Raw genomic sequence first — 18,522 nt, 5'->3', positions numbered from 1 at the left:
CCTAAGCTGTTATACCAATAGCAGCTTAAATATAAATGTTAGCATGCGATTCTCAATGACACAAAAATCTCTCTAACAGCTATTTTTAAGAATATATATATATATATATATATATATATATATATATATATTTTTGCTACCAGTACAAACAAGTCTGCATTTGTTGCACAGAACAGAAACAAACAAGAAACAAAGCACATTTCATTTGAAACTCAGCATCTGTAAAATTCTGGATATATAAATTCTTTACATAAGTTAACCACGTAAATTCACAATAAATTTTTAAAGAAACAAAATATACACTCAAAAGTAATGATTTACCTAGCATAAAAATTTTCCATATTCATGATCGACGATTATTGTGAAAAATCAGTTCCACACAAAATGTTAAATAACTTCAATATTGAAATCAATTAACCTCTTTAATCAGCATATGCCCCAAATAATGTTTTGTTAGAAGTTTGTTTGTACTAATATTAGAAAAAAATTAGCATTTAATTTACCAGGCTGAATTTTATGAAAATCAAAATTTTGTTTCTTTAATGTCTAAAAAATTAACACAGATTACAGGCATTAAAGAATTTTAAGTGGCCATGAATTATTAGATTTCTATGGAACTATTTTAACTTTGATGTCAATCCTCACTCTTTTTGCGTACTCTGCGTGGCAATTCAAATATATCATTGCTTTCCTTTATACATCTTACCTTGACAGACAAATATTCACATTATAGGGTCAAATCTATTATTAATTACAGGCTATGGTAACTAGCCTTTACTAAATAACACACAAAGATGAGTAGCTATTTCATTAATGCTTAATTTTCAACATATATTATTAAAAATGTCTTTGCAAGATAGAAAGTAGCAAAATTATTAAGTTACTACTGTACATGTTTGCTTAACTTGAATCTATGGTAAGTTAAACAGAACTAAACACATCAATTTCAGACAGTGGCAGTTATGTACTGCATGATATGAGCTCAAACTATAAACACAAAATAAAACTCAGAATTTAAATACTTTTCTATTAAATACAGCAATAAAATTGAATGCCTAACACTTATTCGGATTGATAAAATGATAAAATAATCTTTAAGTGTGATAAATTAATTAATTTTTTTAATATGGCAAAGCACGCTATGGTTGTCTGCCTAAGAGAAGGGATGCCTTTGCCGAAGATTTTCTTTGAGAACCTAGCTTGTATTCACACTTTTCACAATGGGAAAACCACACAAACTAACCATGCAGTCAGTCCACTAACCTAGGATTAAACCAGGATCAAATTACCAGTACTCAGGGGTCTTAATTACTCAGCTACTGGCAAGGATATATTTAAGCATTATTATAATGAAATACAACTAAGATACTCACTTTTGTTCCAGAGCAATCCACATATTCTAAACCAAAATAATCGGTTTCTAGCAAATTTAAAAGCTTGCAAACTTGGTCAAAGAGTACTTTTCCAAGTGCTTTGAACTAAAAAAAAAAAAAAGTAAAATCCATATTTATTATAACAACATAGACTAATAAATAAGCATTATTCCTCAAGCAGAACAAAAAATGCTTCAAGAGAGACTCGTCAAACATTACAACAGAAGTAATAAAAAGCATTAGTTAAAAAGTAATAATGTTAACAAAATTGAATAACATTTTATTTAAATAACTGTGAAAGACTGAAATCGACATACAGTACAAAGTCCGAGATCCGGAATGATCTAAAATCCAGACGTGAAAGACACCAATAACTTTTTTTTTAAAGAATTTTTTTGTACACTTTGTGCATATTTGCTTTCCCCACCCCCATAATAAAACATATGATGAGTCTCAATTCTTAATTCCACTTTGTCACTAAATAAAATACCTCATTATTGAAGAAACAATCAGTTTAGCATTTAGTTTGTGTGATCAATAATTTGGCTCTGTAGCTGCATATCTGTTTCACATACATCTCAAACTGAAACATTCTACCTAGAAACATTGTTGATTTTAAACTACAGTAGAATTACAGAAATCCGCAAAGCTTTGGACCAGAGGTTGTGCGGATTTTAGGATTTTGCGGATTTCAGGACAGAAAAGATAAAGCATAATATTCGGACTAAAAGTGCGAAATGAATAAGGCAGATACATTTAATTAAATTATTATATACATTATTTCAATAATTTATTATATGCATTAAATATTATTACATATATAAATTGATTATATTATTCATTGTATTATACGTACACAGCATCGAGGTTTGCCAATTTCGCCTCATGCAAAGATTTCCGGTTTCAGATTCCGGTGTTAGAATGACTGTTGCTGTAAAATTTCAACAGCTTTTCATTATTTTTTCGTATATCATACAAAATTGTGTCGCATTTCCATACCATTCTGCTATACATTGAGGAGTAGCACCTGCTTCCATCTTTTGCAGAACTTGCACTTTTTGCGTTACCGTCAATGCAACGTGTTTACGTTTTTCAACGTTGTAAGCAGTAAAATCACGAGTGCGTTTCTTATCTGTCATTGTATTAAAAAGGGCTGAAATTAAAAATATTCTTAATTTATCCACAAAATATGCAGATAAAAAAAAGGCAGCACTAAACAATCTCGTGAAATGAAATAACAAAGCTCAGAAAATACAACGTGAATCGTGAACTTGAACAAAGAGTTGAGTGAATCATCTGCTTTTTTACCTCAATGCAGATTAGAGGGGGAAAATATTTATTTTATCCTTTTTTTTTAACTTTTTTATATCAAAGATTTGGTATTTCCGTTTTGACTCATTTTTATTCGGTAATTATGATGTCATTATTCGGTAAGTATTTTTTTCTTTGATATTTCATACTCAATGTTGCAGTTTCTGGAACCTATAAACGGAATGTTTATATCCTGAGCGGCAACGCAGATTTCAGGTCGGCAGATTTTCGGTATTTGACTGTATTAATATTTTATATTCCTGATGCCAACCTTGCAAATAATTTTTTATTAAATTTTGCTTTCATCATTGCATGTTTATCAACACACGACAACTTAAGTAATGACTCATGTAGCAGTACCTATACAAATTTTTTATACTAGTAATTGAATAGCAAAAAGTATGATAATCTTTTATGTTGATATTACACTTGCTGATGATTACAGATTTAAGTTAAACATGCTAAGAAATGTTGAAAAGGAAAAATTTAACAAAAATTTCTTTCCATATGCTGAAAACAGATGTCATAATAATTGACAACATCTCTTCCAACTTTCATGGACAGCAGGGTTTCATAATTTGGTAAAGATGTTTTACTCTCATGTTTAAAGTCTACAAAATATGCCAGTCTTAATGCCTGAAATGCATTTTTTTTTTTTTTTTTTTTTTTTTTTTTTCTGAAATCTTACAGAATTTTAAACATTGGCTTTTGATATTACGTTGGCAACAAATAAGATGATTGTACCACAGAATTTATAATTTTACCACAGAAACTTTCTTTCCTGATTTGGCTTCATAGCATGAATCCCATTTTTTTCTATACTCAACTATTTGGAAATTTCACATAGTCAGAATTCAGCATTTCCTGAACTTCTTGGAAACTGAGCTTTTATTGTACTACTCATTTACGTTATTTTTTTTTTTTATTTTTTTTTTCCTATTTCTACCAGCATATGACTTAATGCTCATGGCTCCATATCAAATAGTACTGAATTCAAAATTTCATACTTCAGTCCTTAATTTTCAGTTAAAAGATACTCCTTTTGAAATGATCACAACTGAAAGAGCATTACAAATTAAACCATTTATTTCAAAATTTTTCACTTTGAGCAATTTAATAACGTTTACCCTTTAATCACAACTAGAAACTGATTTTAAGTTAAGATGTTAAGAGTCTAAATAAAGTACCTAGATACATACATAAGGATCCTTTTAAGGTAGCATTAAGAAATGTTTTAAAAGAAACACAAGGAAGCAATTAAAAGGGCTTGATATTTTTATATAAATAAAAGCAAGGAACTACTCTTATATGCACCCTCAGGTCACCAAATTTCTCACCTAGATACCTACATAAGGACAAAGTACCTAGATACATACATAAGGATCCTTTTAAGGTAGCATTAAAAATGTTTTAAAAGAAATACAAAGAAGCAATTAAAATGGCTTCATATTTTTATATAAATAAAAGCAAAGAACTACTCTTATATGCACCCTCAGGTCGCCAAACCATTTAGATAGCAAAAACGTAAAGTTTCTAAGCAAAAATATTTGACAAGAATCCATGTACACAGCAATATGTTTTAACTTTAAAAAAAAAAAAAAAATCTACGAATTGCACAATCTAGGCAGTGAAATAATCTACGAACTATGCACACCTCGCTTTAATAAAGTAACATAACAACAATAAATTTCAAAGAATACCATGTACACAGCATTCTGTTTAACTTTGCATAAACACACCTGTGAACAAAAGACTCGTTAACAACTCCAACTTCGTACCTTTTAATACTAAATTTACATTGCACACTATCCAAAATATGCAACTGAAATCTTGCCACCCCGTCTCTCATTGCAACATTCAGAACACGCACAACACGAACCAACAAGCAATGAAACCACTGCAGCAAAAGAGATAAGTTTCAACGTCAAAAGGGTTGCCACACAAACAGCATCGTCCACCCAACCATCCCACAGCACGGAATCGCGTTAAAAACCACGGCAGAACACATATCCCCACATTTGGTGATCTTAGGGCACATATAAGAGTAGAGCCAAAAGCAATGATACTTCATTACTTCATCAGTTCATTATTATTCATTGTTTGCTTTTTGGGCTACAGAGCAAAACATTGTTTTTGAAGTACGAATTTATTTGGGCTTAATTTTAAGACTTATCTTTTGTTATTAAAACACACACACAAAAAAATGTTTATCCAGGCCTCTCAGTTAACTAAAACTAAGTGTAACTGATTCTCCAAATACTTAGATTACCCTTTTTACACATAGAAAAATGTTTTTCTCAAGTCTATACGATTTAAAAAAAAAAAGAAAGAAAACTACAACGTAAAAAATACACATCTAAATTCAAAGTAACTCATATTTAAAGTAACTCATATTTAAAGTAACTCATATTCAAAGTAAGTCATATTTAACTAAGGATAACATCATATTTGTATCATAATTATTGGCAAAAGTAAATATTCTGTCTCAATAAATATGAAACAAACATTCTTTGTGATTGCCTTTTAAAATAACAAAAGAAGTAGTACATTTCTAGAATACTTTTACTTTTAATAAAGTATTTATGGCCCATTTTCAAATTTTGCTTATATATGCTGTCCCAGAAGAAGAGAAAGAAAATTCAAGATAAATTAATAAAGTTTAATTTGAGCAACACGTTGCATAAAGATGACTATGAATATATTTCTACAATTTAAAATTTAAAAAAAAAATCAATTGAAATTTTTTAGATACAAGTTTAGCAAATCAATAAAAATAACTTTATGTCACTTTATGTCAAGTCCATTACCTTGAGATTATTTTATTTATTTAAAATATTGTTCCCACAATGAGTTTGTAAGATTTACAAACTCATTGTGGGTAATATAATCTCGAAGTAACATACTTGACATGAAGTGGAAGACAAATTATTTTTATTGATTTTCTAAAGAAAAAAACTTGTGTTAATTAATTTTTATCATGAATATAACACACTAATAGTTCATATTTAAAATAATTAAACTTCTTTATTTAAAAAAAATTAATTTGGTTACAAAACAAAGAAGTTGAATAACATAAAACTTGAAACGGACAGGCATTTTTGCGTACGATCACATTTTTTAAAAGTTATATCTATCTGTTTTAAGATTTATATCTAAGATACAAACCATTGTAAATTTCACTTGATTTTTTTATATTTTAAATTGTAGAAATACATTTATAGTCATCTTTATGCAATGCTCAAATTAAACTTCAAATATTAATTTATCTTGAATTTTCTTCTAGACAAAATTTGACAAAATTTGAAAATGGGCCTTATTCTTTGTTTTATTGCATACATGTAAAAAATGCTTTAAGGAAACTTTACAATGTCCCAAAAATTATGAAACATATTTTATATAAAAACAAAAGGTAACATTAGAGTGTACATAACACTATCATTATATTCTGGGGAGACATTGCAGAGAATCAAGAACACTTGCTGCAATAGAGATAAGCAATAGCTTTTATTAATCTAGATATAAGAGACATTTATAATTAATTCAATTTAATTTGTATTTTTAAGAAACTACACTTTTTCCTCTTATATTTATTTTCTCCGAATTTCTGATTTTAGGTTTCAGATGAGATCAAGACCTTTATTTTATAGGAAAGAACGATTTTTCTGATTAAGTTATTAATATACTACAACCAGAAATGCTGCTTTCATGAGGCCACCTCTCCTCCAAAAAAAAAAAAAACGTATTTAAGAATTAAATGTATTTTTACATGCAAGTGATAAAAATAAAATATATTTTAATTAGAAGCTTAAAATTTTATACAAAACAGCATTTGCCCGACACTTTAACATTAACTTCTTTTGCACAGAATCAAAACTATTTTCCCCAGGCTTGCAAACAATAATTTTATTATTGTGAATTAATACTTTTTTTAAAATGTGCCCTAATGACTAATTTTTCTCCTTTTTATACAAACCATATAAGGCTAAGATATTAATACTTGTTTACACTGCATATCTCATGCTTACAAATCATTGAAAATATAATTTGCATTTTTCACTGAACTATGGATACGGAAGTACATCATCATGTAGAAGTTAAATCATTTTAAAGCACTTTTACATACCTGTATATTGAAAGAAGCAACAGAATCATCAAGGAAATGGACTTGCACTGGAAGCCTTTTGCCTAGACTCCTACCCTCTGGAGACGATGGAGTTGGATACATTCCACTAGGACTGCTGTGAGAGTGGGGAAGGGAAGCCCCACCTCCACCATGAGATGACATCTCAAGCTATATGCTTAAAACTCCATGATGCCTCCACCTAAAACTAAATTATAACAATGAAATGTTTTAAGTGACACAATTTCATTTTTAGCTTTCAAGCAACACAGAATATTTTCAATATATAAAACCCTTCAAAATATTTCCAGAGTCATTCCCTTCCATAAGAAATAAGAGTAAGCAGGACACAGCATCATCAGAATTTAAAAGCATCCATGAAATCAAAATGCAATTGTGTCACTACCTATTCTCTTTTCAAAAGCAGTAACATCAGTTATTTCTGCTGTGAGCACATTGTATAATTTAAACTGCAAAGAGTCTTTGATTAAATATTATGCAAATTAAAATTTGTTTTCAAATTTGTTTGTGTGTTTTTGTTTATTAAAATTTGCTCAAAATTTGTTTGTATAAATCAGACTCGTATTTCAGAAAGTTTATGTTGATAAAGCACAAAAGACGTCACAAATGAATTAAGATATTATGTTAAAGTTTATGAAGATCTATACAATAGATATCCTTTGACATTTGCAATTAAGAAATACATTACATAAAATTGAAACCATGTCTTAAGTGGCTAAGCCGCCCTCCACCCCCCAAAAAAATCAAAAAATAATATAGGGTTCCCACAGTTTATGAAAATACAGAATTCCTGTAAAACTTTTGTAACCCAAACTGAAAGAGAAGCAGCAGTTACCATTTTTCAGCTTTCAAAAATAACCTAGCTTACCTTAGCAAACGATGCATAAAAACAAAAATAACTGAAATAGTTAATTCGATTTCACTCAGTTAACTGTGAATGTTATGATTAAATACAAATAATGTATACATACTGTACTTTCATCTTCCAAAACAAGTACAACAGTCAATAGGCTTGAAGGCTTAGCGTTAGCAGCAGTGACAATGATGCATTACTACATTATTGGAGAGCTGACAATAAGAAATACAGCAGACCACCATATTAAAAAGAAAAGATAATCTAAATAATTCAGCCATCATTCATATCTCTACAGTTTTATCTATCCCAGTACTAAAAGCTGAGGTTTGTCATTCGCTGTGAATGACACAAGTCTTGAAAATATGATGGTATGCTTGACTGTTTTAATAAACACAATTTTTTTTTTCTTCAAATATACCATTTCTCACCAGTGTTCAAAACATTCACACAATCTGCACTAAACCCAAGTCATCGTTTGAGATCAGTCCTTAAGCATTGCATAAATCAAAACATTTCTCCCATTAACCTTTCTCATAAAAGCAAAAATCCTCTGGAACACACAGAATCATTGGTAATTGGTATATAAGTGTACCTACAGAATATTAAGAGCTGAATTCCTTCTACCACCAGCAAAAGTGGCAAAAATTACCAACACGTTTCATTTTCCATTCTGTGAAACATGTCTACTTATGGAAAAAAAAATTAAATGAAATGTTTTGTTTGATCACAAGATACTGTCGTAAATTCTTACACTGAGAAATTATAAACTTTACTCTTTATGCAATCAACCACCTTTTATCACTTTTGTTAAGTATTAAATACATTAAATTCTCCTTCACTTAGTATTTACCGACTTTAAAGTTTTTTTCCCTTCCTTTAAATACATTTATAGTTTCTGGAATGTCCTACAGATTAAAATGAACAACTGGTTAGCAAATTCTCGTACAATATTCGATGTTTCCATGTAATTTGTGTTAGCACTGGCCTTACAACAGCTGATACTAACCTAAAGCAGTGCTATTCATTTTTGTTGAACTAGAATGTTTCCTTATTTTTGAAAATGTCTGCATGGATGCATCAGGAGTTGAAGACTGGGTTCTTCTGCATGGTATATTAATCTTATGTATTTCTTCATGGGAATATAACTAATGAACGACTTTGGTTGTTTCTAATTTAACACGGGCATAAGTGGTTGTATGTGCTAAATGATCATATAACCATCATCCAGTTCAATCAAATAATAAACTTTTTTTCTTTTTAGCTAGTCTTTCAAATATTATGCCACAGTTCCACAATGTAGACATCATTTTGTGGTTGAATACTTTCCCAATCTTAAAAAAGCATTTCTCAAATCTGGCTTGTTCTGCCATATTATTAAAGGTTCTAGATGACTGTGGTTTGTAACAGATTTAATTTCATTCTAAGATTTTATCTTAGCGCATTTTCAGCTAGAAGTTTATCATTTGGGTGGAGTAATTTTACATTGAAACAAGACTTTCAAGCAAAGAGTACCAAGATAAAAATTTCATTTGGCACACTTCTTGAATTTCATTTTTAAGGTATGGGCGTATCTTTCCATTTCTCCAATTGAAGTTGGATGGTGGGGGCAATTAATTTTTGATTTCTCAGTTGCAAATTGATATTCATTGTTATCAGCTTTAGGGTTTTATTTTGTATGTAGCCACAACAACAAGAGAAGTTTTAATATAGAGAAAACGTTTTGTCAGTAACTTGTGGTAATAAGAACTTCTAAGCCTAAGTTAGTAAAAGTGATTTACTATAAAATAAGATATTTAGTTTAAGATTACAAGAATCTTCTGTGTTATTTTTCTTGGGGAGTTTGAATAAATTAATTGGCATCAGTGACAGAAATTGGAGTAACTACAAAATAAACAAGGTACAATTTGAATTTAGACGTTAAATGTTTGTGCCTTTTAGTGTCTCATGAGCATTCATATTTCATTATACATGCTTTAAAGCTAGAGTGTAAAACTATGTATAACATTTACGAATACAGTACAAAGTACAAAATCCAGATGCCCATTATCCGGAATGATCTAAAATCCGGACCTCAAAACCAACATTTTTCTGGTAGGCTTTATGCATGGTGCATTTGATTCTCCCCTTCGCACATAATAAAACTTCTGGAGAGTCCCAAATTTTTTATTTCACTTCGACACTAAACAAAATACCTTGTTCTTGAAGAAACAATCATTTTAGCATATATTTGTACAATCAGTAATTTGGCTCTGTTGCTGAGTTCTGTTGCTTTGGCACACATCTCAAACTGAAACATTCCACATAGATACATCATTGATCTGACACCAACCAGGTGAATCATTATTTATTATACTTTCCTTTCATCACTGCATGTTTATCAAAATATGACAACTTGAGTAATGACTCATGTAGAGCTTCCTAAACATTTTTTTTTTTTTTTTTTTTTTTACGTTAGTAACTGAATAACAAAGGAGTACGGTAACCTTTTATGTTGACATTATGCTTGGCGATGATTACAGATTTAAGTTAAATGTGCTAAAAAATGTTGATGAGGAAAAATTAACCAAAAATTTCTTTCCATATGCTAAAAATAGATTTTTGTTGATGATACTCATAGATCCAAAGATTACATTTTGGGCTATCTGAATTAAGAATAACTGATTTGTTATTCACATAAACCGAGAACCAGGACCAGGGCTCATATGGCCGAACCGAGTCGCAGAATTTAGGACCCACAGATACTGCATCAGGCGGTAAGATATCCAGCGCCAGCCCTCAATAAGGCTTAAGTATACATGGGAATTTATTTATTCAGAATTCTGATAAGGCTTAAGTATGTGCAAGAGATAGACATAAGTATAACTAACACAATTCAGGCTTACTTGTCTCAGTGCACGATAGAAGCAAGATCAAATTTAACGGAACAACTTGAGGTTAGTTGGCAAGCTCATGATGCATAGCCAAATATTCATAGTGAAGGATAGCTAAATTTGATGATGATAGCCGCTAATTTGAGAGGTTTTCGGATATTCCAAAACAAAGACGAAATTTTCCAATTAACAGATTTTTGTAAATAAATGTGGAGAAGCGGTAATTAATGAAGATGATATAAAAGAAGTTTTTCATTGCGATGACAAAGCTTCTCAATCATCAATCAACTAATGAATGGCAAAATCTGCAATATGGTTCCAGATCGAGAAAATACTGCTACCGATAGTGAAGAAAGTGTCGGAGAAGTTACTGAAAACAAGAAAATTTTGATTGACAAGTTAGTTGGAATTCTCGAAATAGCAGTTACAGGACTTCAACAATGTAACTAAACAAGAGATTATGTCTGTCTACAGAATTAAAGAGAAAGTATTAGCAACAAAAAAGAAGCAACTTAAACAACTTACATTGAAAGAAATGTTTAATAAGGTAAACAAATAAATATTAAGCTTTTTTTTTTTTTGTAAATTTTGATGCCCTTTATATCATAAATACTTCATTATTTCATTAATCACGATTTCATATTTTTAATTTTATAATTTCTACATGCCATCTTACTAGATTTAAACTGATGATCTAATATCCAGAAAAATCCCAAACCCAGCATCGCCAAAGTCCTGACCAGTCCGGATTTCAGACTTTGTACTGTACAACACAGGCTATTGCCAAGGAAATTACAAAAACGAAAGAGAATGTTCCCAGACTTCGTGAACTGAATTCACAGTTACATGATAAATTTCAGTGCTTAGAAAGTACTCAACATACAATTTCTGAATTATTACCTGGACGATTAAAGACAGGAAAAGGAGTGCATTAAAGATTTCAGCAAAGCTTGAAAATTATACAGTCTTTTAAAGTATCTGCTTTTAAGCTAAAGGTTGAAAATTTTGAAAAAAATCCTGATGACAGATCAATGCAGTTGCCAAAATCAGAAATTCAGATATTTAATGGGATTTTGGAGTCAGTTTTCCAGAATTCATGAGGTTGAAGAGATGCCGGCTAATAAGTTCCAATATTTGATTCTGACAATTACTTCTAGGTCTCGAGCTGCCAGTTTAGCAGCTTTAGAGTTTTCCCCTGTGGCTCAGAATTACTCCAAAGTAATTGAATTATTGAAAGAAAGATTTAGCAGAGAAGATTTGTTAATACAAATGTATATTTATGAATTACACATAATGATAATGAAAAATACTGTGAGTGATATGAAATGTGCACATTTGATTACTTTATACGATCAACTGAAATCACATTTAAGAGCTTACATTAGGAAAATAAGTTTGCAGATTTCTTTTCTCCTCGTCTTCCTGGAAATGTTCTGAGAGCTTGGAAAAGATATTGAGAGTCCAACCTTCTTAATGGAAGCAACGATGTTGCTGAAAACAGTCAAAGATCCCTTGAAAAGCTCATGAAATTTTTAAGGCACGAAGTTAATGGTGAGGAAATGATAAACTTGGCTTGATCAGGTTTCAGAAATCAAGGCGAAAAAGGAAGCTGATACTTGAAGAAATTATATCTCTTCTGCTTCAGTTCTTATTTTGCCCACACATGAAAAGGCTAAATGTAATTTTTGTGATCGTCCACATTTTAATAAAGACTGTAGAAAAGCTCCCATGTTGACTCTAGATGAGAAGAAATCTCAAGTTATATGGAAAAGATGTAGCTAGGACACACTGCAAAATCATGCAGAAGTACCATTTGGTGTCTAATATGTGGATGACAACCTTATGCTCTCCTTTTTCCAGATTGGAAGAAAAGGTCTAACGAAACCCCTTTTCAAGCAAAATTCTACAGAAAGTGAGCACACTACACCATTTACAGGAGAATCCTCTTTACACAAAATCTATCTAAAGAGAGCCTTGATTAAAGTTTGCCATAAAGAAACACAAGTTGTGGTACATGGTCTGTTGGATGATGGCTCACATCAATCATACATCAAAAAGGATTTAATAAAGGAACTGAAACTTTTCCCTATGGGTATAGAAGTGCTGTGACAAGGGTTGTTTAGTGGTTGAACTAGTCCTGCCTTAGAACACAGAAGTTATGATGTCACAGTAAAAAATGATGATTATTTAATAAAATGAATAATAAATGTTTTCGACAAAAATTTCCCTTTTGGACCAGCCCAAATTTTGCACACCACTGTCGTAACAATCTTCTTATTTTGGAACTTAAAGCTCATACCGCCTAGAACTCATAACAATCTTCTGATTTTGGAACTTAAAGCTCATGGAATAATGCTTATGGACATTGTCAATAATACACCATGAATAAGAGCTCCTTTGCGTGAATATTTTAGGGATTATTTTAACTGGCAGAATTCAGGTATTATCATTGGAAGTTTCAGCTGCAAAGACTTTGCTTGACTAGACCATTCTAGGTCTCAGGAAGAAAAGAGTAGTAGTTAACAGCATCATACTGCCTAAAACCTTCCAGGTGAAAGTGATGTGGGATTTAGAAACTTTGGGCTTGTATGATCTGACTGAACAGAAAAGTAAAAAGGTGCTAGAAGATAAACCTTTAATGCATTCCAAGGCAGCTTTACTTGTTAACAGTGATAATCATTTATAAGGTGGCTTTACCTTGGATAATGTGGCATCCTTCTCTCAATGATAACTAAGACATAGCTGAAATGAGGCTGCAACCTGTCATGAAATAGTTACAAAGAGAATATATCTTTGACAAATATCATGAAATTTTTTTGCAGTGGGAGAAAGGATGCATAATAGTAAAGGCACCTGCTATCAAGAGCACTATTTATTATTTACCTCATAGACCAATAATTAAGTTAATCAAGTACAGACACAAAGATCTGCCCTGTGTTCGATGCCTTGGTAGAGGTTGCTCGCTGTGCTTCCTTAAATGATTGTCCGAGTACAGAACCTAGTCTTACACAGGTTCCGCCATTACTGAAATTCTGAAAGCATGCTGAAGGAATAATAGCAGATAACAAACAAGCTTTTCTGCAGCTAAGTGTAGGACCAAGAGATCAAGATGTTTTAAGATTTTTATGATGGAAGGCTCCTGGAAAATTAAAAGAACATAGACATTGTTGTGTAGTGTTCAGCTTTATAACAAGACCTTTCCTGCTAAATGCAACTATTCCACATCATTTAAGTTTTAAAATATATCAAACATAAGAGCTGGTATTTACCACTGAGAAAGCAAGTTTTTATGTTGACAACTTAGTTACAAGTGAAGAGGTGACGAAGAGGAGTTACACCTATTTTAAAAACAAGCTATAAATATAATGCAAGAGGAATGTTTTAATTTACATTGCTGGTCTCACACAGAAATTTAAAATGAGAATCAAAAGGTATTTCACCTCAAATGTAATACTACCTCTGATAAACTGAGCTGTGCTTTGGCAGAAACTTTAGTGAAATTACAAGAAACAGTTAAGAAAATTTGCTTTTCCTCATCAACAGCAAGTACGATCCCATTGGTTTTATGAGTCCAGCAATGCTGTTGCCGAAGCTACGAATACAAGTAGCCTAGAAAAGGAAAACTTGGGATGAACCACTCCCAGACCTTCTAGTGAAATGTAATGAATGGTCAAACCACCTATTCGTTATTGAACATATTTCTATTTCCTGGCAGATGTTGCCAGAATAAAGTGAAGCTGCATATCTTTTCCGACACATTGGCAAATGCATATGCTTGTTGTGCATTCTTACATTGTGAGGAGCAAGCTAAAGTATTCCTACATTCACCATCTGTAAAGGCCCGAGTAGCTCCGAAGGACTGACCTAATGTACCTAGAATACAACTTCTCGGAGCTGCACGATTAGCAAATCTAGTTTGGAAGATATAAATTTTCCTTTAAAAACATATTTTTGGACAGACTCTACGGTGGTACTGGCATGAACAGCTAAGAGGAAGCCCTGGAAAAACTTTATTGATAGCAGAGTTAAAAGAAATTCAAGAACTTACTGATGTCAGCTGCTGGAGACATCTACCTAATGAGCTTAATCAGGCAGATTTACCATCTCGATCTTGTGCTTGGCATTGATTGCTGAAAACTACATGATGGCATGATCCTTCATGGTTATTAAAGGTTGAAATTACATCGCATGTAGCAAATATATTTTGATTTGCAAGAGGGATAAAAAACCTATTAAGTACCTCAAGTATTGGAACTACGAAATTAGCTATCAATTGTTGTATTTCTCAAAATATCCTTAAACTATTATGCATGATTGCTCAGATAATTGATTTTGTGACTACTTAAGAAAAGAGTATACAAATGGTTCTACCTCTATAACTAGTGATGAAGTAGAAAGAGCTGAAACTTTACTATCAAGTTGATTTAGAGGGAATGGTCAGTAGATGAGTAGAAAACATACAAAGGGATCAATGAAGTTCTTTGAAGACAAAGTACTATAAAGGGTGCAGACTCCTTCGAAGACAGTACTGATCGTTTTAAGTGTCCTACAGGTCTAGCTGATTATCTAATCAATTCATGTTTAATTGAGTATATGCACAGGTCAGGGGTCGGCAACCTGCGGCTCGCGAGCCATACGTGGCTCTTTGGATGTGAAGCTGAGGCTCTTTAGTTTTATACGCAAATATTATTTATTTTATCAAAACAAAAAAAATTAAAAATCATTCTGAATCGATTAACCACTTGCCTGATTATCCCGAGTTATCTCAGGTTCGTATATATTGCAGTTAATTATTATCCCGAGAAAACTCGGGCGAAGCAGAATTTGTTAGTACGATTTCTCTTATCACGGTTTTACTCGGTCTGGAGGAAATGAAAGGAAATGTTTAGCTTTGATTGGCAGTTTGCCAAATTTTGTTGGTTGTGCGGTTCTTTTGGAGGGACTGGTCGCGTGTTTCCCTATTGTATAGTATACATTGGCTTGTGGATTAGTAACGTATAAAGAAGGATGCATGCGTTGGAAGAAAATAAAATAATAGCGATGATGGAAGATAGCGAAAGCGATGATTTTTCAGATAGTGACTATGAAAAGGTGGGGAACAAAATTTTAAAAAAATCAAATCCAACAAGACAGTGTACTCTGTGCTCCCGTGAAAGAGATTCCAGCGATAAGCCAGTAAGAAAAGAGACCAGATACCAGTGTAGAATGTCAGGTATCACTGTGTTGTCCCTTGTTTCAAAAACTATCATACAAAGATTAATATTTAACTTTTTTCGTTTGCTCGAGATAACTCGGGATAGTAAACTAATATTGAAAATAAATGCTTTTACACCTTCAAAAAATAAAAAATTCAACTTAAAACTTACATATTTTGATTTGTTTCATTTTGTTGTATTTAATAATAAAATAAAAAAATGTGATGATTTTTCGCAATTTTTTTCAAAAAATGTTGTAAGGGAAGCGGTTAACAATTATTAGGCACCAATTCTATCTCTCAGCCACTTGTACTGTCTGACCACGTATTTCGGATTTATGTAAACATCCGGTTTGGGGCGGAAGTGGGCATCAGTGACGTAGGAATGAGTGCAGTATTATAAGAAAACGCCCTAAACAACTGCCGACCTCCGAGAGGAAAAAATATCCGTGCTTTTCACCCACACCCCTTCGACCTCCAAAAGGGAAAAATACCCAAGCTTTTCACCCACACCCCTTCAGTTAAACTGACCCATCTTCGCTCTCACCCAAACTGCTCTCGCTAGCATAGTTAGCCTTCACCGCACCCCTCCCCCGTGACATGCGTCGTCACTGTCGTCAGTTTGTTGGAAGCTCTCGAATGACGCCGTCATCGGATGTTTCTATGTAGGTTTTAATTCACTTTCGATACAAGACAATTTAGCGTCTTCACCAGTGCTGTGACGTATAGTTTGTTGTTTCAAGTAAAAGAGTTATAAGTGAATTATCTTTATTACAGCTTCGCCGCAAACATGGCATCTACAAAAAAAAAGAGAAGAACTGAAGAAGAGCATCGTGAATTCAATCAGGATTGGACGGAATCGTTCGCTTTCATATGCAACTCAGATGGCCTTCCGACTTATCTCATTTACCACGAAAAACTCGCACACAATAAGAAATCAAGTTTAGAAAGACACTTCACTAAAAAACATACTCAGTTTGCTAGTAAATATCCAGCCGGCAAAGAACGAAAAAAAGGTGTCGATGAGCTCCAAAAACAAAAACAGCAATCAAGTTCCATGTTAAGTAACTAGACGCAATCTACAAGTAATGTTACTCTGGCTAGCTTCGTGGTATCACTAGAAATTGCAAAAACAGGCAAATCATTCACAGATGGTGAGAATGTCAAAGATTGCTTCATACGTGCATCTGAAGAACTGTTCCGTGATTTCAAAAACAAACCAGAAATCTTGAAAAAAACATCAAAGATTTGCCACTATAAAACAGTACAAGATAGAATAGCTAAAATGTCTTCAAATGTAACATATTTGCAGGTGGAAGATATTCAACTTTCTTCTGCCTTATCACTTGCTATACATGAGTCTTGCAACATAAAAGACACTGCACAAGTTATAAGGTATTTCTCCCACTTCCCTAGCGTGCTTTCGTGGTGTAACGGTAGCACGCTGGGCCGGTATTCCAGAGGTCCGTGGTTCGATTCCCGGCGAAGGCAGTTGCATATTTTTCATCTTTTCTACTTCCAATTAACCGAATGACAAGTGGCGCCCGAACTAAAAGGGTTGTGGATGATGATTCTTCGAACCCAGGATTTGGCGACTAGGTTCCCTAAAACCTTAGTCACCCTTTAAAAAGGGGAGTATTAAGGTATTTCTCCCACTTCCCTAGCGTGCCTTTGTGGTGTAATGGTAGCACATTAGGCCGGTATTCCAGAAGTTCCTGGTTCGATTCCCGGCGAAGGCGGTTGCCTATTTTACATCTTTTCTGCTTCCAATTAACCTAATGACTCTACAAAGTTGCCCTTTTTGTCAGATATATGTTTTCCCAAGGTCCAAAGAAGAACTTCTAGCATTGCTACCGCTCCCGGGACAAACTAGAGGGGAAGATATAACAAAGGCCTTGAAGACAATAAGATCAATTTAAATAAAATTGTTTCAATAGCAACTGATGTAGCCAAAAGTATGACAGGAAAAAATAAAGGGGCTACAATGGTTCTTCAGAGCAAAATAAACCACGAAATTCTTACGTTTCACTGCATAATACACCAAGAAGCGCTTTGTTCCCAAACATTTCCAGCCGAAATAGTTGAGGTCATTAATTTGGTAATCAAGATTGTTAACAGCATCTCGTCAAAAGCACTCTACCATCGCGAGTTTAAAGAATTATTAAACGAAATGGAGACTCAGTATTCCGATCTCCTTCTTCACAATAAAGTGCGATTGCTTTCCAAAGGTAAGGTGTTGAAACGTTTTGCTTTGTGCTTGAATGAAATAAATACATTCCTAAATGAAAAAGACATTAATCGCCATGAATTAGAGAATGACAAATGGTTGCAAAAATTTTACTTTATGGTGGATATCACAGCGAAATTAAATGAGCTGAATCTAAAAGTGCAAGGAAAGGGAAATCCAACCTGTGTTTTGGTAGAATTGATTTGTTTTGAAGGAAAATTAATTATTTTTGCAGAAGATATTCAGAGTGGTAAATTACTTCATTTTCAATTTCTAAAGCAATATCACGATAAAACCAGTACAATTGTTGACACGAATTACTTCAGCACAGTTATAAAAAAAATTAAAGATGAATTTGCTGACAGATTTGAACAATTCAAAACCAACGAAACCACTCTAGCATTCATGGTAAATCCCCTCACCACAAATAGTAACGAAATCCACATTGAGCCATTTGGAATTGATACTGGATCTCTAGAAATGCAATTGATCGATTTAAAAAGTAAAGTTTTGTGGAGTGAAAAATTTACAGAGTTGAAAAGCAAGTTGG

The 18,522-nt window shown here is 32.6% G+C and overlaps 1 protein-coding gene across 3 annotated transcripts in view; it reads right to left on the bottom strand.

Moving 5' to 3' along the window:
* The window catches only part of Cdep (Chondrocyte-derived ezrin-like domain containing protein), a 295,887-nt gene that overhangs the window by 241,995 nt on the left and 35,370 nt on the right, over positions 1-18,522 (bottom strand). For all 3 annotated transcript variants that reach the window (XM_085807133.1, XM_085807131.1, XM_085807132.1), the window contains 2 exons: positions 6,808-7,012; positions 1,374-1,478 (listed from right to left, as the gene is read on the bottom strand). In XM_085807133.1, the coding sequence (XP_085663259.1) occupies positions 1,374-1,478; positions 6,808-6,969 (267 nt within the window). In that variant the 5' untranslated portion in view covers positions 6,970-7,012. The remainder of the gene's footprint in view (positions 1-1,373; positions 1,479-6,807; positions 7,013-18,522) is intronic.

This window comes from Stegodyphus dumicola, chromosome X1 (assembly GCF_044657685.1).
Source record: "Stegodyphus dumicola isolate Sdum_Otavi_A_Nest chromosome X1, ASM4465768v1".
In the NCBI taxonomy this organism is placed as follows: Eukaryota; Metazoa; Arthropoda; class Arachnida; order Araneae; family Eresidae; genus Stegodyphus; species Stegodyphus dumicola.
This window is presented reverse-complemented; position numbering and strand designations above follow the sequence as displayed.